General features: G+C 41.2%; 1 protein-coding gene across 3 annotated transcripts in view; it reads left to right on the forward strand.

The window, feature by feature from the left end:
* Window positions 1-23,935, forward strand: part of ERBIN (erbb2 interacting protein) — a 349,377-nt gene that overhangs the window by 150,343 nt on the left and 175,099 nt on the right. For 2 of the 3 annotated variants that reach the window (XM_089653471.1, XM_089653473.1), the window contains exon 1: window positions 1,037-1,165. In XM_089653471.1, coding sequence (XP_089509597.1) covers window positions 1,070-1,165 — 96 coding nt within the window. In that variant the 5' untranslated portion in view covers window positions 1,037-1,069. Of the gene's footprint in view, window positions 1-1,036; window positions 1,166-23,935 lie in introns of those variants that run through there. The other variant, XM_089653472.1, reaches the window with a different exon arrangement.

Here is a 23,935-nt window from a genome sequence, read left to right on the forward strand (position 1 = left end):
GTCTTCTAATTGTAACAGTACTCACAGGTAACTTTAGACCTTCTTTGATCTTCCTGGAGCTGATTGTTGGCTGAGTCCTTGCCATTTTGGCTATACTTCTATCCATTCGAATGGTAGTTTTTCCGCTTTCTTCCATGTCTTTCAGGTTTTGGTTGCCATTTTAAAGCATTTGCGATCGTTTTAGCTGAGCAGCCTATCATTTTCTGCACTTCTTTATATGTTTTCCCCTCTCCAATCAACTTTTTAATCAAGGTACACTGTTCTTCTGAACAATGTCTGAAACCACCCATTTTCCTCAGAATTTCAGAGAGAAATGCACCTTAACCAGCATGTACAACATTTGCTGCCTTCCTTCCTTAAATAAGGGCAATAATTGCCACCTGTTTTTCAAAGAATGAATGACCTCACTAATAGAACTCCACACTGCTATTATTTTGAACATGCCCCTTTCAATTAGTGATTCAATTACACAGAATCAGCAGCATGCATGTCATGACTGTTGGGTCTGTTGGATTTCTATTACTCTACTACACCTGCTAGTAAATTATTTGCCATGTAGAAATATCACTTCTACCAAAAACAGTGATTGATCAGGTTAGTGATGTCTGACTGCTATTACTTTGAACACAACTGTATGTGTGTGTGTGTGAATATATAGATATATATATTTTTTTTGGGTGGGGTATTTTTTAACAACTCAGAGGTGGTTGCAGTTTTACAGTTGTGTAAATCCACGGTTACAGATCCCTTACTAATTATCACTTGTCCACACAGTATGCTATAAGCAGGTTGTTGTTTGCTCATGTGTATAATGAAGTATGACGTGTATACCATGACCTGGCATTTGAAAGCACATTAGAAGTTTGTGGATGTGTAATATGTTCACTTTGAACTATTACAAGCTATCATGTGTTCTCTGCCAGGTCATGAAAAGTTGCTGTAGCTGCAAAACTGCACCTTTAACTCTGAAACGGAAGTTGTAAGGCGGCTCAGCTGCGCTCATTGTTGTCGTCCTCCACTGCTGAACACTCAGACCGTTCTTGTCTTAGCAGGGTGAAGCTGACGGCAGATGCTCACAATAACACACAACTGTCTTTACTTGTCTCCGCAGAATGTTGGCTTTGCAAGCTCAGGGAGGAAACAGCAGGGAGCAAAAAACTGTGAGGTAAGTGCCTGGTTAACATATTTTGCTTTGTGTCTGTCATTGCTGTGTTATCTGAAATATTGTGCTCAGGCTGACTCGCACAACATGGAAGCTGGAACTGTTCAATATGTTCCATCAGGGAGCACAGCCAAACCCTGCAGTCACCAGCCCTCCCTTTATTCTGCCAAATATTCACTACTGTGCCTGTGTGCGAGAGGATGACACGGAGACTTCTTCACATATTCCTCTCACGTCTTCTTTTGAAGTCTTGCATGTTGTTAAGTGATTTCATCTCGTGATCAATACATCCAGGTGTTGTACCTTTCTTAAAGGGTTATTAAAGCCTTACTTTTTTTTAATAAATATAACCTGTTAAGGCAAAGACTTTCCATGCATACTGCCTTTTTGATGGTCAAAAATTCTTTCCTCCTGATGCAACCGGTCCCTTTAGCGATTGTACTTCTTTCCAGTTATAGGATGGCTCCTGTCCTTTGCAGGGTCCTATGAGGATTGCATGTGCAATCCTAGAGCTAAATAGACGCTATGTGCTATACTGTATGCTGTGTGCATCAGTACAAATCCACAGCAAGCAACTCCCCTGCTTCCCTCTCTTCCTTCTCCAAGCGATTTGATGGACAGATGCTAACAACCTAAGTGAGATCTTTCCCCTACAGGAAATTTGGGGAAGCTGTGCTGAGGGACCTGGAGTCAATCGTGATGATAGGAACCACTGTAAATGTTCATGCCCACATATCCTGCATGTTAAAGTGGAACACTGGAGCACCACAAGCCAAAAATGCTGTTTAATTCATTTTAAAGTGTTACTAAACCCAGGGCCCTGCATTCACTATCTGGTCTCCCACAGTACACAGAACATGGAAATACAGTTATTTTAGTAAATATATACTGCTAAATACATTTTATCATCAGCAGTATATAGCAGTCTTGCGACTTTATTTTTTTTTAAATAAAAAATTACAAACATTTCTACACTTACCTGCTCTCTGCAGTGGTTTTGCACAGAGAAACCTGGATCCTCCTCTTCTTGGGTCCCCCGCAAGCTCTCCTGTCCCCTCCCTCCTGTTGAAAGCCCCCACAGCAAGCAGCTTGCTATGGGGGCACCCATGCTCTGTGTTTCTATTCACACATGGAGCTGCAGCTCGGCCCCACCCCCTCTCTTATTGGCTCACTGGCTGTGATTGACAGCAGTGGAAGCCAATGGCTTCTGTCTCAGCCAATGAGAAGAGGGAGTCCTGGGATAGCCAAGACTCCAGTGCACATCACTGGATCAAGAGGGGACTTAGGGTATTTAGGGGGGTGCTGGGTTGGATGCTGCACACAGAATGTTTTTTACCTTTATGCATAGAATGCATGAAGGTAAAAAACCTTGAGCCTTTAGAACCGCTAAATCAGTGTCTGGCCAAGCTCTGATTTAATCTTGTAGGAGGAGTTTTTATTCTTCTCTGACTGTCCTGTGAGGCTGCATGACCCCTGGCCCTCTGTTTGGAAATGGCTGACTAGCCCTGTGCCAATCACATGCACTTTCTAAAAAAAAAAAAAAAAAAAAAAAAAAACCTCTCAAGCAAAACACACCAAACTGAGCATGTTCAGCCTTGCCACTGCTACTCTATACTGTGGCAGATGTATTGGGGACAGTAAAAGAAGGGGGGGATCAGAGAAGATCGGATTAAACAGCCCTTTTACACTGTGGAGGATTAACCCCTTAGGTTCCACAGTAAGTATAACAAGCATGCTTTACTGCAAATACAGACTGATTTTACTGTTGCGGGTTTAGTAACACTTTAATGTTCAAAGAAAACTCATCCATCCATCCATCCATGTTCCCATGTTTTATTTTGCTGAGAAATCATGTTGAAAAACACCCCCTAGCGCTTCCCATGGCCATGGCCATCCTGATTATGGGCAGATGATTCATGTAGCGTTTAATTCCTGGAATCCATCTGCCCTTAGCTCAGGCTCAGCAGTCAGGGGCGTGCTTAGCTGAGAAAACCCCTCCTGAAGACTCCTGCGATGTATGACATTTGTTTAGGCATAGAAACCAGGAAGCAACTGAAGAAATGTAAAACAAATGTTTAAACTAAGTAAATCCGATATACTTTCCTATCTATCTACCAATGCTAGCAGCATCAGGATTACAAATAGTCAGTTTTGACTGAGAGGTGAAGTTCCTCTTTAACCACTAGCCTACAGGGCACTGTCACCCCCTTCCTGCCCAGGCCAATTTCCAGCTTTCAGCACTGTTGCACTTTGAATGACAATTGCGCGGTCATGCAACACTGTACTCATATGAAATTTTTATCATTTTTTTGTGACAGATAGAGCTTTATTTTGGTGGTATTTAATCACCTCTGGGTTTTTTATTTTTTCCTAAACAAACCAAAAACCACAGAAAATTTTGAAAAACAAACAAACGTTTTTTCTTAGTTTTTGTTATAAAATTTTGTAAAGAAGTGATTTTTCTCTTTCACTGATGTGCGCTAATCAGGCTGCACTGATGGGCACTGATAGGCTGCACTGATGGGGCACTGGTAGGGGGCACTGGTAGGGGGCACTGATGGGCATTGACAGGCAGCACTCATGTGGCACTGATAGGTGGCACTGACTGGCACTGATAGGTGGCACTGATGAGGCACTGGTAGGGAGCACTGATGGGCATTGACAGGCATCACTGACTGGCACTGAAAGGCAGCACTCATATATGGCACTGATAGGCGGCACTGACTGGCACTGTTAGCTGGCACTGACGGGCACTGATATGCGGCACTGACGCACACTGATAGGTGGCACTGATTCGCAGCATTGATAGGTGGTACTGACTGGCAGCTCAGATGGGCACTGATATGTGGCACTGATGGGCACTGAAATGTGGCACTGATGGGCACTGGCAGGTGGCATGGATGAGCACTGAGAGCTGGCACTGATGGACACTGACAGGTGGCACTGCTGGGGCTACTCAGATCATCAGGGCACACTGATCATCAGTGCCCAGATGATCAGTGCACATGTCCCCTCTGAGGGATGCCGATTACCGGCTCTCCTCTCCTCACGAGCGGTCAGCGTGACAGCTTGTGGGGAGAGAAATGCCGATAACCGGCATTTCCATGTTTACATGTGATCAGCTGTGATTGGACATAGCTGATCACATGACCGAGCCGATATCTTCGGCTCTTTCCGTGGATCGGTGATCCGCTGTGTCCGAGGGACACAGCGCACCGCCGATCACCGCTCTGTGCGCTTCAGGAGCCACGCATGCGTGGTTAGAATGGGAGGACGTCATATGACATCCTCCCAGAACGAGAGAACCACCTTGCGTCTGTCATATTACTATACGGCGGGCGGGAGGCGGTTAAGCAGTGAGGAATGCTTAAAGCAGTAATAAACCCAAAACCAAAACTGAAATATATTGCAGCTTACCAGTCATTAGATGTGGTGGCTGCATATTTTTCAGGGTTTTTTAGGCCTTTTCCCTCGGTTTTCACCTAGTGACCTGGCCAGTAACCCACCTCCTGTGTTAGAAAGCCCCCTCTCTGAATGAAGGAGCACAGAGGCACCTTTGGACAGCAGCATTGTCTGCCTGGGGGAAGGGGCGTGTTAGATACACTAGCAGGTTCAGATACACTAACAAATTGAAGCAGAACTCCAGCTAATACTAATATTAGCAGTTACATCAAATCATTTTTATTAGGTTATTAGGTTTTACATAAAAGCTGATCATTGTAAGAACCCCTGTCAGTGGTAAAAGGTTTGTCTCATTCCTGATACATGTGCTAGAGAGAACAGACTTACTGATCACCAGGTGAAAGACTAAAAAGAAAACTAATGCAGTCATCACAGCTAAAATTTGCTGAGCTTCAATATAATATTTGCTTTTAGGTTTAATACAGATTTAACTGGCTGCTTGGCATGCATTCATTCAAAAAATCTGAAAGTTTCAAACCAATTTAATTTAGACATTTAGATGAATATTACATTATTCATTTCCTAAAAGGAAAAGTAGTATTTGATAACAGATCACGTATCAGATGTGGTACCATTTAAAGTATTTTAAACAGTAAATTACAAGTTTACTCTAACAAGAACTATTCATTTTGGTTGTCTCTGGCTCCGTAACATTGCTGGGAGTCTCCTTCTCTATATCATTTATGTAAAATGAAATGAACCATGGGGATGGCTTCCATGTGGCAATCGCCATATGCAGCCTGTTCTAGGAATCCAGGAGCAGAGATTCTGCCGCTGGTGTTCCTTGAAATGTAACTTCAGTCTTGGGCTGTATGTGATCGGTTTAGTATTTATTGAACAGAATACTTTGTTTTTCTGTTGACTTTAGCTGTCCAAGTACAGATTCTTGGTTTTACAAACATGATCAATCTTCCTTAGCAGCTGACTGTGTGGGGCCTATTTACCCCAACATTCCAGCACTACTTCAGGATACCCATTGGTGTTTCCAAGGATGAGCTGCATTGCACAGGACAAAGCAAAACATCTCCAAGCCATGGATGTCAACATACTGCCTAAGTGTGTCATTTCAAGCTACTGGTCTACTTGGGTTCAAATTGAGTTCTACAGGTCAGAACTATGGGACAAGTACACACTTTTTTCAACCTGGACAGTGGTATTTTAATATTTTTGGGGTAGTGGCACACAGGGATTAAAGTGGAGTTTCATGCTCTCAATCTTCATTATTTTGAATCCTTATGCTGCTAGCATTAGTAAATAGGAAAATATCTCATATTTACTTGTTTTAAACATTTATTTAGTTACTTCCTGGTTTCAATGCCTAGGCAAATGATGTCAAGGGCATATGGATTCCAGGAAGTAAATGCTGCATGAATTATCTGCCCTTATTCAATAAAAAAAGATGTTATACTTACCTGCTGTGTATAATGATATTGCACAGAGCATTCCCTTACCTTTTCTTTGGCAGTCCCCCAGTAGGGGGTGGGGGGAGAAAAAGTAGTGGGCTTCTTTTTACCTTAATGCAGCAAATTAAGGTAAGAAATGTTTTGATTTTATAACCACTTTAAAGCTGAACTCTAGGCACACATAAAAGACCCAAATGAATGCAGCTCTGTAATCATTAACACATAATTTATTTAACTTTTCAAAATACAAGAAGTGTAAGTACCTGGATTTGACCTGGTATCGGCCTTCAGTTCATGTGCTGGTAAGGAGCATGTTGATAATAAGAGAGGAAGAGAGATGAGATTATCATTTTGCTGCTTCTCCTTTCAATGTACAGTCACAGGTTGGGGTGGGTCCCAGACATCTTGGGCTAATTAGTGGGTTGATTGATGCTGCCCATCAGACTGAGGACATATATTGGTGGAGAAGATGTAGTGTGGGGGAGAACTCTAGTTAGAATAGAAGGTGGATATTTTAACTAAAGCTGATTTTTATTTTATCTTTGAATGTGCTAATACAGTGGTTCTAAAAGTTGTATTATCCTTATAAAAAATAACAAACCTGTTATACTTACCTGCCCTGTGAAATGGTTTTGCACAGAGCAGCCCTGATCCTCTTCTTTTTGATCCCCCACCAGCGGTTCAGGTTCTTCCCTCCTAGTCGAGTGCCCCCCAAAAGGGAGCCTCTTGCAATGGGAGCACTAGAGCAGGCTCGCTCATGAGCCATGCTCCTGTGAATAGTTCATTTACACACACAGCGTGGTTCAGCCCTGCCCCCTGCTCTCTTCTCATTGGCTCACTGGCGGTGATTGACAGCGGCATGGACCAATGTCTTCCACTGCTGAGTGAGCCAATGAGCAGAGACAGACTGAGGAGAGCTGTGACTCTCATTCACATTGCTGGATCAAGATGGGGCTCAGGTAAGTATGGGGGAGGGGGGTTGGAGGAAGCTGCACCCCGAAGGTTTTTTTTTTTACTGCATTCAGGTAAAAAAACGTTCGGCCTTTGGACCTAATTTAAGTTTATTGTAAAGCGCTGATCAAACTGTTGGCGCTATATAAATCCTGTATAATAATAATAATACTTTTTTTGGCTGGAGTTCTGCTTCATTATGCTGCCCTTCCCCCATTATAGTGGCTCTTGGTCCTGCTAGCTCATAACCTGGATGAGGTTTAAGGAGCACTTTAGAATAGTTGCTGGTATATTGATTTTTATATAGAAAGGGCTCATCTCTGAAGCAACTCAGAAATGTTTTTCCCTGGTATGCTGAAATGTATAATTTTTGCCTGCAGTGTGCTATACTTACTGTACTTCTGTTAGTGGTCAGTGCTGACATTTTTACTCACACCAACTCAATAACCACACCTAGGGCTCCTTCCACTGCTCTTGCTTGCTGATATTGATGGAAAAAAATGTAAAGTAACTTGCAGTGGCTCAGAAAAGAATTGCTGTATGTTATACAGAGCAAAAAGATGAGAACCATAAGGCCTCGTACGCATTGAGCTTAAAAAAAAACGAACACTTTTACAGGCGTAAAAACACTTTTTTTTTTTTTTTTTTTTTAACCTTTAAGAGCACATTTATGTTAGTCTACTAAATTTAGATTTACTAAAACTAGAGAGTGCAAATTCTGGTGCAGCTGTGCATAGTAGCCAATCAGTAAAAAAAAATAAAAAATCTGCAGCTTTATTCAATTAATCGTTGCCAAAAAAAAACTGGAAGCTGAGCTGCACCAGATTTTGCACTCTCCAGTTTTAGTAAATCTACACATAGGTGTTTACAGTACACGTAGGTGTTTATAGGCCTATTAGAAGAGGAGCATTTAGTCCCGGTTCACACTGATGCGATCCTAAAACCATAGATTCATGTCATCTGAATACATTGTTTTCTATGAAAGCTGTTAACATCTATGCAGTGTGATTTTGTCCTGGGTAAAAAAGGGCCCTGTGTGAGTTAAGTGCGGGTGTGGTGCAAATATTTATCTCCAGCTGTGCTCAGTCCCCCAGAAACTGCATTAAATTTGCACTTGTCAAAAAGCAAATCGCACAGAAATTGCACCAATTTATACCCATCAGTGTGAACTTAATCTTACAGGCTGAAAAAAAAACATGAGAAAAGTGCTTTCATGAAAAGAGCTGAAGAGCAGGGAAAACGCTGAATGCACCTAAAACACTAGATACGTTTAGGGGCGTTTTGAGGGTTAATGCATTCCAGTGGCTAGAATAAGTGAATATTCTCAATCCTTTGACGCTCAAGCACTTGACACACCTAAACGCATGCGTAGTACGTGGCTTTAGGTGTGTGCTTTTTTTTTTTTTTAAACAACTTTTCTCCTGCCAGGGTTTCTGGTTTTCAGAGGAGAAAATGTGAGTATGTGGTTTCTTTGTATCCTATATGTCTAAAGTAACATTTCTACCACTTGAGTGTATTATAAACGATTGTAGCTAGAAAGTATGATTATTAAATGGACACATGATTGTGTAATATTGTATGTAGTAGTCATAGCAATATTTATTTATATTCATTGGTAAAACAGATGGTAAATGTTGCCTGTTTTCAGGAGCACAAAAAAAAAAAAAGAAAGAAAGAACATTGCAATAAATTCCGGAAATGTTTATGCTCTGCTCTGAAGACTCTCATGATTACCGCTTTAGAAACGCCTGCGTCAGCGATTCCCGGCTCTATTCCAGTGTGCGTGCCACTGGTAATGAATGAACCATTAATTGACCAAGCTAGCCTGAAGTACAGAGACAGCAGGGCTGCTTTCCCAGATATGTTGTCAACCTAAATACTGTAGATTAAACAAACAAGTGTCAAAGGGCCCTATCAAAAACTTTTTTAAGGCAATTCATAGCTTTCACTTTTTCATTGTAGGTTTGAATGTTACCAAACCAGTGTTTGAAACTATAACCAAAATACACAGGCATTAGGTAGCGCTGCACATCCCCATACCTTTAGTGATTCAAATTAGATAAATATTGAATAAATTCTAAATAACCTCAATTAACCACGACACAGAAAAAATATATATAGAATGAAATGAAAAGCAGCCCCAAAGAAAGTTTTCTACATCAGTGTATGTTATGGACCAACAATCGTGTCCATATATGATCCACATATTATCCTTCATGCAGTGCTTGTGACCACCACTCCCAATGTGCAGATTCCGTGATTCACCAAAGATCAATGCCTCACATCCAAGACGATCGGCATGCAAAGCTCAGATGTTTAATAATGACTCCAAACGTATCCTATGATACTCTTGCTCCAGGATATGGTATCTTCTAAGACACTCTCAGACACTCGCAATAATGCAATATCTCACTGCATATTCAAATTTTATTAAAACCATATAAAATACTCATAAACACATTATAAAATAATGCCTTCAATAATAATAATAATAAAACCAGCTGTCAGTTGCCCGCTTTCCCTGCATGAGCCGGATTACCAGTGTCTCACCACCTCATGGTACAGCTCGCTACCTCAACTTCGCTTCCAGGTTAGCACGCTTGCATCACTTCCAGTCTTCTGTGCGGTAATATCCTATTTACACTTTTATTATTGAAGACTGAAGAAACCGGTATGTAACACAGTGCCCCCCTTTAATTTATACTTCATAATGGGGAGATATGTAATGAGTAGAGAATGTTAATGTCAGGTGAAGAGAAATTACCAGAAGGGGTCTGAAGATCCAGATTCTTCATTTCAGCCATCTTCAGGGTTTCCTTGCTGTCATAACAGAAATGTGCTTGGCTGCAACTGTGTTTCCTTTCTCTCTTTGTTCTTGAAGTACAAAATTTACAAAAGGATATCTCCGCCATCTATGTCAATAAATACACTGTACTAAAGTCTGGCTTCCTTCAGATGTAAGCTCTGCTAGAATTCTTATCAATGGAGCACAATATCCACTTGGATCACAGCAGGTGGTAAATATTTTTTAGTGCACTGAAGTATGTTGGTAATGAAGCTAAAAAGGGCCTGCTTTTTCATTTTTTTTCTGGCACATGACCTCTGAATATTTGCAAGCTCGAATAATCTCTGTATGTCAAGGAAGAATGTGATTCATTACCAAACACTTTCTGCATGTTTCTTTATCTGCAGAAGAAAGATAGAGGATTGACTGCTCTCTGCAGCTCCCATCACCTTTGGCTTATTACACAGCACTGAATCACTTGAACAGTCCGAATACAGATGCTCTTCCTATGTTAGCCACTGATCCTTGTTAACACACTTGACCTTGCAGTGGACAGTCCTTCCCTGTTCATCTATTCCAGAATCTATTCCATTCTGTCCATTTGTTTCCTCCTAATACCTCGTAATAATATTCTGCTGAAACTTTGTGATTTGTATAGTACTGCTTGGACTTTGAAGAAGGGGACATATCCCGAAAGCTTGTCCTCAAAATTGTATTTTAGTGCAAATAAAAAAAGTATCACGGACAGTACTCAATTTTTTTCTCTCGTAATAAGAAAAAATTTTATCTTTATGCTCTATAATAAAGATGCACTATATTCAATAAGGAGACATGAAGAAAGAAAAGAAAGAAATTGTATTAAACATGATTCTATACCCACAAGGAAAAAAAAAATTATATATATATATATATATATATATACAGTTGTGTTCAAAATAATAGCAGCGTGTTGAAAAAAGTGAATAAAGCTCAAAATCCTTCTAATAGCTTTTATTTCCATACACACAAATGCATTGGGAACACTACACATTCTATTCCAAATCAAAACATGAAGAAAAATATATCAAATTTGTGTTGTTCCTCTACAAAAAAATTGAAGAAAAGTGAATATTAGACTGTTCAAAAAAAATAGCAGTGTTTGTATTCTTCTTTACAAACTCAAACATTCACTATATAAACTGAAAAATGTTTGAAGATTTTGCTTTCCTTTGAATCACTTAATGAATATTTAGTTGTATAAGCACTGTTTCTGAGAACTGCTGTACATCTGTGTTGCATGGAGTCAACCAACTTCTGGCACCTGTGAACAGGTATTCCAGCCCAGGATAATTGGACAACATTCCACGGTTCTTCTCTATTTCTTGGTTTTGCCTCAGAAACTGCATTTTTGACGTCACCCCACAAGTTTTCTATTGGATTAAGATCCAGGGATTGGGCTGGCCACTCCATAACGTCAATCTTGTTGGTCTGGAACCAAGATGTTGCACATTTACTGGTGTGTTTGGGGTTGTCTTGTTGGAACACCCATTTCAAGGGCATTTTCTCTTCAGCATAAGGCAGCATGACCTCTTCAAGTATTTTGATGTATTCAAACTGATCCATGATCCCTGGTATGCGATAAATAGGCCCAACACCGTAGTATGAGAAACATCCCCATATCATGATGCTTGCGCAACCATGCTTCACTGTCTTCACAGTGTACTGTGGCTTGAATTCAGTGTTTGGGGGTCATCTGACAAACTGTCTCTGGCCACTAGACCCAAAAAGAACAATCTTACTTTCATCAGTCCACAAAATGTTGCGTCATTTCTCTTTAGGCCAGTCAATGTGCTCTTTGGCAAATTGTAACCTCTTCAGCACGTCTTTTTTTCAACAGTGGGACGTTGCGGGGGCTTCTTGCAGATAGCTTGGCTTCACACAGGCATCTTCTAATTGTAACAGTACTCACAGGTAACTTTAGACCTTCTTTGATCTTCCTGGAGATGATTGTTGGCTGAGTCCTTGCCATTTTGGCTATTCTTCTATCCATTCGAATGGTAGTTTTTCGCTTTCATCCACGTCTTTCAGGTTTTGGTTGCCATTTTAAAGCATTTGCAATCATTTTAGCTGAGCAGCCTATCATTTTCTGCACTTCTTTATATGTTTTCCCCTCTCCAATCAACTTTTTAATCAAGGTACACTGTTCTTCTGAACAGTTCCTCAGAATTTCAGAGAGAAATGCACTGTAACCAGCATGTACAACATTTGCTGCCTTCCTTCCTTAATTAAGGGCAATAATTGCCACCTGTTTTTCAAAGAATGAATGACCTCACTAATAGAACTCCACACTGCTATCATTTTGAACATGCCCCTTTCAATTAGTGATTCAATGACACAGAATCAGCAGCATGCATGTCATGACTGTTGGGTCTGTTGGATTTCTATTACTCTACTACACCTGCTAGTAAATTATTTGCCATGTAGAAATATCATTTCTACCAAAAACAGTGATTGATCAGGTTAGTGATGTCTGACTGCTATTATTTTGAACACAACTGTATGTGTGTGTATGTATGTATGTATGTATATATATATATATATATATATATATATATATATATGTGTTTTTTAAAATGCCACTCATAACACTCATAAGAAGATATATGAAAAGCACATAGAGACAGTGACTCATCTATAGTACATACTTCAGCAAAATGGCATCCTTGCCCCAACCAACATGATGATGTCACTGCCTGCCTGAGGCGTTGCACCTATCCCGGCTTTCTCAACGGTTTGTACTGTGTACAGCGCAAAATTTTTTCTGGAGGAGAGTCAGAGTGGACAAGAGCAGTGCAGGGAAGATGCTAGTAAATTATTTGCCATGTAGAAATATCATTTCTACCAAAAACAGTGATTGATCAGCTTAGTGATGTCTGACTGCTATTATGTTGAACACAACTGTATGTATGTATGTGTGCGTGTATGTGTATATATATTAAACCTGGGGAGGAGGAGAGGGGTAGGATGACTAGTGCAAGTCTGCTGCTCAGGGCTAGGCACTACCTTTTTGTTTTCTTTCACTTGGTCTCAGCCCTAGTACATATTGCCTGCATGCATCTCAAGTTTTGGATTATGTTGTAAGCCAGACGAATAGAAGTGTTTGAACTCAATAGCACATCACCCTCTGGGCCCAGCATAGCTCTCTAGCTCTCTCTACCCAAGTACACAAAAAGGCCTGGATAACAGAGATAAATGGAAAACGTCTGATGCAGCAATCAGATTGCCAGAAGTCAGGTGAGTAATGCTAACTGCTTAGCTGGTAGCTAGTGTAAAAAAAAAAAAAAAAAAGAAAACCTTGAATCTCTCTTCTAAGCAGAAGTGTATCTCGACTTTTTTGCCTCTTTCTGCAGACTGCACTCGATCCAAATAGAAAGAATAGCATGTTCTATTATATATCAGCCATCATTTTATGACCACCCACCTTTTTGCCACCAAAACAGCCTTTACCTGTCATGGAGTCCGCTAGACTTCTGAAGGTATGCTGTAGGATCTGGCACCAAGTCATCAGCAGCAAATTCTTTAAGTCTTGTATGTTGCTAGGTGGGGCCACCATGGATTGGACTTGTTTTTCCAACACATCCCACAAATGCTCGATGGATTGAGATATGGATAATTTGAATGCCATGTCAACACCTTGAACTTGTTGTTGTGTTCTATAAATCATTCTTAAACCATTTTTGCACTGTGGCAGGACACAAAAGGGTGTATTTGATCATCAACAAGGTTTAGGTAGGTGGTACATGCCAAGTAACATCTACAAGAATTGTAGGACCAAGGTTTTGCAGCAGAACATTGCCCAAAGCATCACTCTGCCTCCACCGGCTTAACTTCTTCCCATAGTGCATCCTGGTGCCATCTCTTTACCAGGCAAGTGATGCACACACACACCGTCCACATGATGTAAAAGAAACTGATTCATTAGGCCAGGTCACCTTCATTCATTGTTACTTGATCCAGTTCTGATGCTCACGTACCCACTGTAGGCACGTTTGGCTGACCAGTCTGCCACTATGCTGCCCCATATACAAAAAAACTGTGATGCCTATTTTTTCTGTTCTCAACACATCACCTTCATGGACAATATGCTTACTTGCTGCCTAATATATTCCACTAACTTTCAGATGGCACTGTAATGAGATAAGCAATGTTTTACTTAACATAGTGATAATAAAGTTATGGCCGGTGTATGTATGTGTGTGTGTGTATGTATATATGTGTATATATATGTATATATATATATATATATATATATATATATATATATATATATATGTGTGTGTGTGTGTATATGTGTGTGTATATGTATGTATGTATATATATATATATATATATATATATATATATATATTTTATTTTATTTTTTCCCAAGATTCCCATATTTGTGTTCCGCATTGGTACAATTCTCTTCTTTTTCTTTTTAGCCACTGCAAAGATTTGGAAGGGGAGTTCTCCAGGATAAATTCAGTTGTATTGTTTTTGTTTACTGTTAGATATTGACCCCCATGATGTACTTTTCATTGATTCTGCTAACTGCCCTTTCAATAGACAAAAAACTTCAGTGGTCACAGACTCCATAAGTACAGGAAACGTCCTTCAGAAGCATAAACTGCACAGGTTGATTACTGTTGTGGTTGTTGTAAAATTATCTAATCTGCTATAATAACTGGCCAGAATAGACACCTATTAATGCTGAAGTTTAGTGTAACGCTACCCCACAGGAACTGCTTGGTAGATGGGGTTCTCTGTTCTTCTGCTTTGATTCTGAGAACAACCTGTACCTCTGATACACCAGGTTAGGCAAATTGATACTGCATTGCTAATAGGAGCACAAATATAAATATCCTGCACATAACTAATGTTCAGTATTAAAAAGCAAACATCGGACTGGTTACTGGTAAATTAACTCAATATGTTGTAATGGTAGTAAAGATTAGGTCAATCACAGTTCACTAGATATGTTCACTAGGATATAGCAGCACAGAATGGAGTTCTATGCAGCTAAATTAGAGTAAACCTGATAATCCACAAATCTGCAATAGACAATGACATTAGAAAACCGTAACTGCAATGATGATCAATGCTGCAATAATTCCTCTGTAAACTGTAGGCTATATCCACTTTAGAGTGCACTCTATAAGAATGGCAGTGATGCAATTTAAAACTCCCTAAAGGTACCTCTTACTATGAACCATAGGCAAAGTAGCATTGGGGCCCAGTCTCTACAGTGGTGCACATGAGTACAATCTCAGTAAAGTATGCATGCAGTAAATAATGCTGCTAGTTAGATGGCCAGTTTCTTTCTGCCCAGCCTCTGCTAGATGCAACAGGTTAATGGCAGCAGTATCCTCTCACTATTACCAGTGATACAGCAACAGGGGTCCCACTGTTACGATGTCAATTCACTTCTAGATCTGTCTGGACCGACTACGGTCCTCAGCACTTGGCCAAAGGCGTGTAGCAGGTTGATGTGCACACAAATGCAGTGGTGTGCACACCTCAGTCTCATCACAGCAAAGAAAAAATCCTTCATTATTCAGCCTGTGAAAATACAGGTTTCCCTCTTTAAAGCCAGCTCACATTGGGAATTGTACTCCAAAAGTCCAGTAACTGCAACAGTAAAGTTTATTTGCTGAACTTTCCCATGATTCAGTGCTGCCAAACATCAAGTCTCTTGAGCTCCTTCTTTTTGTCCGTTCCCCCTGGTGGATTGAAACAAGGTAGTGTTAACCAATTCAGCTGAAGTCCATTGGGAGACCCAGAAAGCAGCACAGTGTCCTAAATTGCTTTCTGTATGTAGCCAAGCACCTGGCTACATTAGGTATGATTTTTCTTGCATAGTTACATTGGCCAAGCTTGGACCAATGACTAATGTACATGTGCATATCTCATACCTGACTGATCCCTGTGTAAGCTGCAAATCAGTGTAGTAGACAGTAGGGGTTTCTTGATTGGCGCTACTGCCATTAAGAGAAAGCCTTGTATTTTTTTTTTTTTTTTTTTTGAGGTGGAAGGCAGGGTGGTGACTTCACATTCTCCACCTCATCCAACCAGAGAATTGAAAAGTATACAAGGCTTTCTCTGAATGGCCGCAGTGCCAAACAAGTAAACCCCTATAGTTACTTATGCAGAATGGCAGCCACTCTGCACTGGACCTGGAAGACTGCTGCCATCACTCCTAAACTTTAGCTTTAAAGTATCACTTGGAGAATTGTTCTGCTGGGAAAGATTGTTTGTGGTTAAAATATATCTAAAGACAATTCTTTTTTCAATTTCGGATACAGTATGGATTTTTTTTTGCCATCTGTGTCCAACTGGTGAGATTTTACTTTACTTCCTGTTCTGTAGGCCAGCCTTTTTTCAACCAGGGTTCACAGGCACCCTGGGTTGTGTTCAGGTTTCTTCAGGGATACCTTGGCAAAATCTCTAACAATCATCCAAAGTTTGTATACAAGCCAACGTGTGGATCAAGCCTGCCTTTTAGTTACACAAAGCCACCAGTTTTCATTGTGCACCATTACAACCTTCTTGCCACTGGCATCCTAACAACCAATGACATCATCGGTTGATAATTATGATATTGGGTGTCTGTACAGCATCCTTGTTTGCCTGTTCTCTGCCCCTCTCTGTCAGCACTGGGGTCAAATTAGCTTTGTGAGGGAGAGAAGCTGAGGGAGAAGAGAAACATTGGAATACTAGTCAATACCAGTGTGCAAAGGTGTATTTGCTTTGTAAGTATAAATCGCCTCTAATGTTGGGTGTCTTACATGTGTGGATGTTGCTGCATTATGTAAAACTATTAGTTTCGTTTTTACATTTTCAAATGAGGTGCCTTAAGACTGCATCATTTTAAGGGGTGCCTTGACTGAAAAATGTTGAGAAACACTGCTGTACACAGAGCACCAAATGAGCAGAAATCCCACCAACACTGTCAAAAAACAGGTGTCCCCCATTAGAACATTTACTTTCCATTTTGTTGACAACATTTTGGATTTCCCATCACTTTCTATTTTTTCTGGTGACCATGGCAACTATTGATCAATTGAATAACATGCAAACAAGCTATAACTGGAGCACTCAGAACTTGGTGCAGCTTTGCATTGAAGCCAGTCGGCTTCTAACTTTAACTTGTTCAATGAAGCTTTAACAATAAAACCTGGAAGCTGATTGGTTTCTATGCAGAGTTGTACCAGATTCTGCACTCTCCAGTTTTAGTAGATAACCCCCAATGCCTTGGCATCAACCAGTTCTTCTGAATACAATGTGCTTTCTCTTATACGTATAGTTTGTACCATTGGAATGCACAACATAATGTATGACAATGCATCCCAGTATAGGACCATTGGGACTCCAGCATTGGAACTCCTTACTTAATTTCTTGCTTTTGCCCATTTTGTTGGATTTTTAAATAATTTTATGAGCATATATAACCAGACAGGTTATGTTGAGATGGCCTAAAAGAAACCTAAAATCCCTCAACTAAACTAGTGTGAAACACAGTAGAGTTTCCTAAGTCAGAAGCTTTGTAAATGTCTCATTTCCATCACCTTCTCCCAGGGGCGCTAAACCCATAGCCCACTGAGCATTCTGATGTGGCTAGTGATCTTATGGTCTGGGATGGCTGGATAGCAAGCTCAGATTGCGCTTTGCCGACCCACCATCCCAGAGCATCAGAGTGTGTGGAGCCAACGATGGTAGTGGATTGCAGGAGCCGCATAAGCCGATGCTTCCTCTGTAGCACCGGCTCCTGTCCCAGGCAGAGGGATACCAAGTACACTGTGCCTAGGAGCTTTTAGCAGCCTAGCGATGCCAGCAGAAGTTGGAAAAAAAAAAAAAAAATCAGTTTTATAACATTGCATAGTTTTGCAATGGGCATATTGGCACTTTTAAAAAAAGGGTTTTTAGGCTGCTTTCACACTGATCCGTGGGTGCAGTGCAGTGCACTTGCGGTTTAGCTGCACTTAGCCATGGACTTCTTTTATATCCTGCAGGTTTGGTGCATTGTCTGAAAGTGCACCACAGCTACAAGATCTAAAAGAAGTCTATGGCAAAGCCGCAGGTGCACTGCTCTGCACTCATGGTGCGGGTAAACCGTAGCTCATCAGTCTGAAAGTGCTTCATTTACATTTGCAGTTTGGGGGAGGGGGGGGGGTAAACACCATAGATGAGACGTGTTTTTATCCTCTCCAACCACTGGTGTAGCGTCAGCGGTCGCAGTGGTATCTGGGGTCGCCCTGTGCTCCGGGGGGCCCAGGCGGCCTCCCTGACGCATTCTGTTTTACACTTGGACAGGAGGGGTGGCATATACAGGAACAGATCCTCTCCATTTTCCTCTTGCAACTGCTGAAAGCCAGCTTCTCCTCCTCTCTCCTCCTGAAAGTCTGAACCATTTAATTTCATTGTAGCTTGTAACAAATGGCTGTATAGTATAAGGCTGCACGTGTGCTATAAACCAGCGGTTCTGGATGCACTAGTGTCCCAGGGACATAAAGGAATGGTTTTCTCTGTCCGCTATCCTAAAATGTGCATTTGATAGGTTATTTTTTGGATTTGTAATGGAAAGTGTGAGCAGGAATACCCAAAAATGCTCCCAAAGGAAAACGGTCACATATCTTTGCAGGGGGCTCTATCCACTTAAATCCCCTAAAGATAAAACAGTCACTTAGTTTAAAGCCTGTCTGTGCAGCTAAAAATGCACATTTAGGTGAACTGGCCCTTTCAGCTATAGGGGTGGTATGAACCTTGTTTTTCCTGCATCCCATAATCCAGAACAAAAAATAAAAATGTAAAGTGTGCCTGATATCTTTGAACACTCAGTCACAGATTTCTTCTTTTATGAAAAAAATAAAGTCTGATTATAATTGTATTTCACATGATTTTCAAGTTCCATGAACGTACTGTGCATAGTGATTGTGACAAAATTCCACTGTGACTTTCAGAACGTTCTGCCGAGATAATGTTTCAGTGCGTTACGGATGAAATTGGATATGGTTTTGTCTATGTTCGACAAGAAAGCAGTAGATAATAGTTGCCATCGGTGAGCTGCAGCCTCTGATTAATTCAAAGCTCATACAAGATAGCGTCTTGGGCTTTGCATCTGGAGAATTCATTAGGAAGATACAAAGGGAAATAAAGTATGTTGCTGTGTCCTGCAGCAGATTAAAATGGCTGAATTTCTTTTCTGGGAATCATGCTGTTTACCCATACTTGCTATCTTTTCATTTTAACAGCAAAACTGTTAATATTGAAGACTTTATGGGGTTGATTTACTAAAACTGGAGCATGCTCAATCTGGTGCAGCTGTGCATGGGAGTCGATGCGCTTTTACTTCAGGTTGTTCAGTTAGGCTTTGACAATAAAACCTGGAAGCTGATTGGTTTTTATGCAGAGCTGCACCAGATTTTGCACTCTCCAGTTTACATAAATCAATCCCTATAGATCTTATGTATGAAGGGTTTTCAGTACAACTGTCAGGTTATTCCTTGTATTTCTCCACCTATCTTCAATTCTATTTTAGCCCTGGTTCACACAGAATGCGACTTTGAAATCAATTGAAGTAGCGCGATTTCAAAGCTGCAGATCAGTGTGATTTGTACCACCGATTTCACTGTGGCTTTCAACTTCATTTAACAGTAATCCGTGCAAGTCACGATGAAATTGGAAAAAAATAGAGCTATTTTTAGAAATCGTGTTACTTCAGATCGTACTGATTAAGAAAATGCCATAGAAATATTATTATACAGTATTTATATAGCGCCAACGGTTTGCTCAGCGCTGTACATTATAATGGGAGACAGTACACAAGACAGCACAGTAACAATACAATACAATACACGAGGGGTTCGAGGGCCCTGCTCCTTGGAGCTTGCAATCTAGGAGGAAGGGGAGAGTGGTACAGGAGGAAATAGCTGTGGGGGATGGAGTGGTGGGAAGAGCGGAGGAGATTAGCAGTTAGGTGAGGGCGGGGTAGGCTTCTCTGATGAGATGGGTTTTCAGGGTGCGCCTAATGGTGAGGAGGGAAGGTGACAGTCTGATGGATTGGGGTAGTGAGTTCCAGAGAATGGGGGAAGCTCTGGAGAAGTCCTGGAGACAAGCATGGGAGGAGGAGACCAGGGAACTGGAGAGTAGGAGGTCTTGTGAGGAGCAGAGAGTGCGTTTTGGGTGGTATTTGGATATCAGGTCGGTGATATAGTTTGGGGCAGTGTTATGAACAGCTTTGTACGTCAGTGTTAATATTTAGAATTTTATGCATTGGGCAATTGGAAGCCAATGGAGGGATTGGCAGAGGGGGGTGGCGGATTGGTAAGGTGGATGAGTCTGGCCGCAGTATTCAGGATAGACTGAAGCGGGGATAGCCTGTGTTGGGGTAGGCCGGCGAGGAGGGAGTTACAGTAGTCAAGTCGTGATATAATAAGGGAGTGAATGAGTTGTTTTGTAGTTTCAGGAGTTAGGAACGTGCGTATTTTGGAGATGTTGCGGAGGTGGAGTCTGCATGAATTTGTCAGTGATTGGATCTGCGGCTGGAAAGACAGATTGGAGTCTAGAATGACACTTGCGGGGTGGGACTGATGGTGGCGTTGTTGGTCGTGATGGAGAGATCGGGGGGGGGAGTGGGACGCAAGCTGGGGGGAAAACTAGGAGCTCGGTTTTGGCAAGGTTTAAGTTAAGGTTTAAATACATTTGGTGCGATTTGTAAATTGCATGTCGCACCTGAAGTGGCACTGGTGTGAACCAGGGCTTACTGTGTTTTTTTTTTTTTTCTTTTTTTTTTTTCTGGAACCGCCGTTCGTTATCAAGAGCCTCTAGTGTGTTATCACAAGCAGTAATAGCATGTACAGTTGCAAGAAAAAGTATGTGAACCCTTTGGGATTACGTGGAGTTTTGCATGAATTGGGCATAAAATGTGCTCTGAACGTCATCTAAGTCACAACAATAGAAGAACACAGTCTGCTGAACATAGTACTACACAAACATTAGATGTTGCCATGGTTTAATTGCACATAACATGTAAACATTCACAGTGCAGGGAGGAAAAAGTATGTGAACCTTTGGACTTAATAACTGGTTGACCCTCCTTTGGCAGCAATAACCTCAACCAAACGTTTCCTGTAGTTGCAGATCAGACCGGCACAATGATCTGGAGTCATTTTGGACCACTCCTCTTCACAAAACTGTTTCAGTGTAGCAATATTCTTGGGATGTCTGGTGTGAATCACTCTCTTAAGGTCATGCCACAGCATTTCAATCGGGTTGAGGTCAGGACTCTGACTGGGCCACTCCAGAAGGCGTATTCTCTGCTGTTGCAGCCATTGTTTTGTTGAATTACTTGTATGCTTTGGGTCATTGTCCTGTTGCATCACCCATCCTCTGCGGAGCTTCAGTTGGCGGACAGATGGTCGTACGTTTTCCTGCAAAATGTCTTGATAAACTCTGGAATTCATTTTCCCATCAATGACAACAATCTGTCCAGGCCCTGAGGCAGCAAAGCAGCCCCAAACCATGATGCTCCCTCCGCCATGTTTTACAGTGGGGATGAGGTTTTGATGTTGGTGTGCTGTGCCTTTTTTTCTCCACACATAGTGTTGTGTGTTCTTCCCAAACAACTCAATCTTGGTTTCATCTGTCCACAGTACATTTTGCCAGTAGTGCTGTGGAACATCCAGGTGCTCTTTTGCAAACTTCAAACGTGCTGCAATATTCTTTTTGGACAGCAATGGCTTCCTCCGTGGTGTCCTCCCATGTACTCCATTCTTGTTTAATGTTTTCCTTATTGTAGATGTGTCAACAAAAATGTTAGCATGTGCCAGAGATTTCTGTAGGTCTTTAGCTGACACTCTGGGATTCTTCTTTACCTCATGCAGCATTCTGCGCTGTGCTCTTGCAGTCATTTTTACAGGACGACCACGTCTAGGGAGAGTAGCAACAGTGCTGAACTTTCTCCATTTGTAGACAGTCTGTCTTACCGTGGACACATGAACATCAAGGCTTTTGGAGATACTTTTGTAACCCTTTCCAGCTTCATGCAAGTCAACAATTCTTGATCGTAGGTCTTCTGAGAGCTCTTTTCTGCAAGGCATGGTTCACATCACACAGTGCTTCTTGAAACCAGTAAACCCAAAACAGGTGTGTGTTTTTTAAGGGCAGGACAGCTGTCAGCAACACATCCAATATCATCAAACTGATTGGAGTCAAGGTTGGCTCACTCCTGGCTCCAATTAGCTCTGGGAGAAGTCATTAAGCTAGGGCTTCACATACTTTTTCCTCCCTGCACTGTGAATGTTTACATGTTATGTGCAATTAAACCATGGCAACATCTAATTTTTGTGTAGTATTATGTTCAGCAGACTGTGTTCTTCTATTGTTGTGACTTAGATGACATTCAGAGCACATTTTATGCCCAATTCATGCAAAACTCCACGTAATCCCAAGGGGTTCACATACTTTTTCTTGCAACTGTACATTCTTTATTGCCAGTATTCACAACATGCATGCTTTCTAAGTAGCCAGTTGTATCTATAAAGAAGCTATTTTATGAAAGTGTTTGTAAGGTATCTCTACATGCGGACTATTGCTTTGGCTAAGACTGGATGCATGGCCTGGCATTTGCAATCAATACAGCAGATCTGAGCCAACCTTGTCATGTTAGAACCAGAATCTGGCCTTGTTTGAGTGAAATGGCAAGCATGAGTACTTCCTTGTGTCATATCTTTTATTGCCAGGCACAGATTTTTTTAGTATCTTGGAAATTCTCTGGGTATCTAACATTAGTTCCTCCATTTTCTATTGAGAAGAGACCGCATTGGTGCTTCACTCAGGTCTGGTAGAATATTGCAGTTGGTTTTGGTATTGCAGCAATGAGGGTGAGGACTGATAGATATCACTCACTCTTTAGCAATCGGTCAGACCTCTGCCTTTGGGCCTGTGTCATTGGGCTTTTGATGGCTTCAAATCTATTAGAAAGCAATACCTACTTGAAGCAGGTCAATTCAGGCCGGAAGGAAGTTGATTGCAGGTCAAAGGCACTTGTCAGTGATGTCTGAATGGTTTCATAAACATCTCAAACTGACATCAGACTGTTGACATCAACACAAGCCCAAAGCCCTTTGAAACAGACCCTGTTTATGGTGAGCTCCTTGCTGCTCATAGACAGAAGAAGCAGCCATCATAGAGATGGGCATCAGATGATCTTTTGGTCTATAGTGTTATCTCCAAACCTGTTGGACCTTATGTACTTGAGATATGTTTATGTTTTGGAGCTGGCAAAATACTTTTGAGAGAAATAAGCCTTAGTAAATTTGTAATTTATTGGCAAAACCTATAAAACTGAGGCAGGATCATAGGTTTCTAAAATGGAATTTACCAGTATGAGAAATACAGTGTTGTATACTACACACCCCGTAGAGCTAATAGATCAATTTTGAAAGGGATCAAGCCAGCTATGCCACTAGAAGCCCAAATGATGAAGTTATGAGTGTCCACTTCTGGCCACACTGTTAGAAGAGAGAGATAGCTGGAGATGGAAATAATGTTTGGGAAGATTGGAAGCATCAGGCAAAGAAGGAGACCAGCTACTAGATGGTTGGACACGTTGACTACAGCTGTGGAGATGATGCTGGAAGTTCTCACCAGCCTAGCACAAATCCAACTTCTTTTTAGATCTCTCATTCATCAAGTCGCTAGGACTCAAACCCAAGTTGACGGTACTTAAAAAAAAAAAGAAAAGAAAAATACAGAACAATCAGTGGATATCTGATATCTGACTGTTTTTGCCTGTTCGTTATAGGATGTGGTGGAAACTGCTATATTCCAAGTACAGAGATCTTGGAAAGTTCAAAACTGCCACTCCCTTCCCTGCCCAAATGTACTGCCTGAACTTGACTATGTTTCTGTATTGAGGAATGTTCCTCTGAGTAGAGTCAAAACAAATAATACATTGGAAAGCAGACATTAACAATCCAATATCTGTATTACAGGCTGTGGGGTCCCTGTATAGGAAGACAGTAATTTTGAACCCGCCACAATCAATGAAAACTGAAATTAGCGTTTAGAATGAACTTTCATTTTCGATCTCCGATGAGTTCAGAGGGAACATCTACTGCCATAGTTTCCAGCTTCTCCTCTTGCTGCCTTTTCCAT

This window comes from Staurois parvus, unplaced genomic scaffold (assembly GCF_062004578.1).
Source record: "Staurois parvus isolate SC_StPar_1 unplaced genomic scaffold, SC_StPar_1.0 ptg000714l, whole genome shotgun sequence".
In the NCBI taxonomy this organism is placed as follows: domain Eukaryota; kingdom Metazoa; phylum Chordata; class Amphibia; order Anura; family Ranidae; genus Staurois; species Staurois parvus.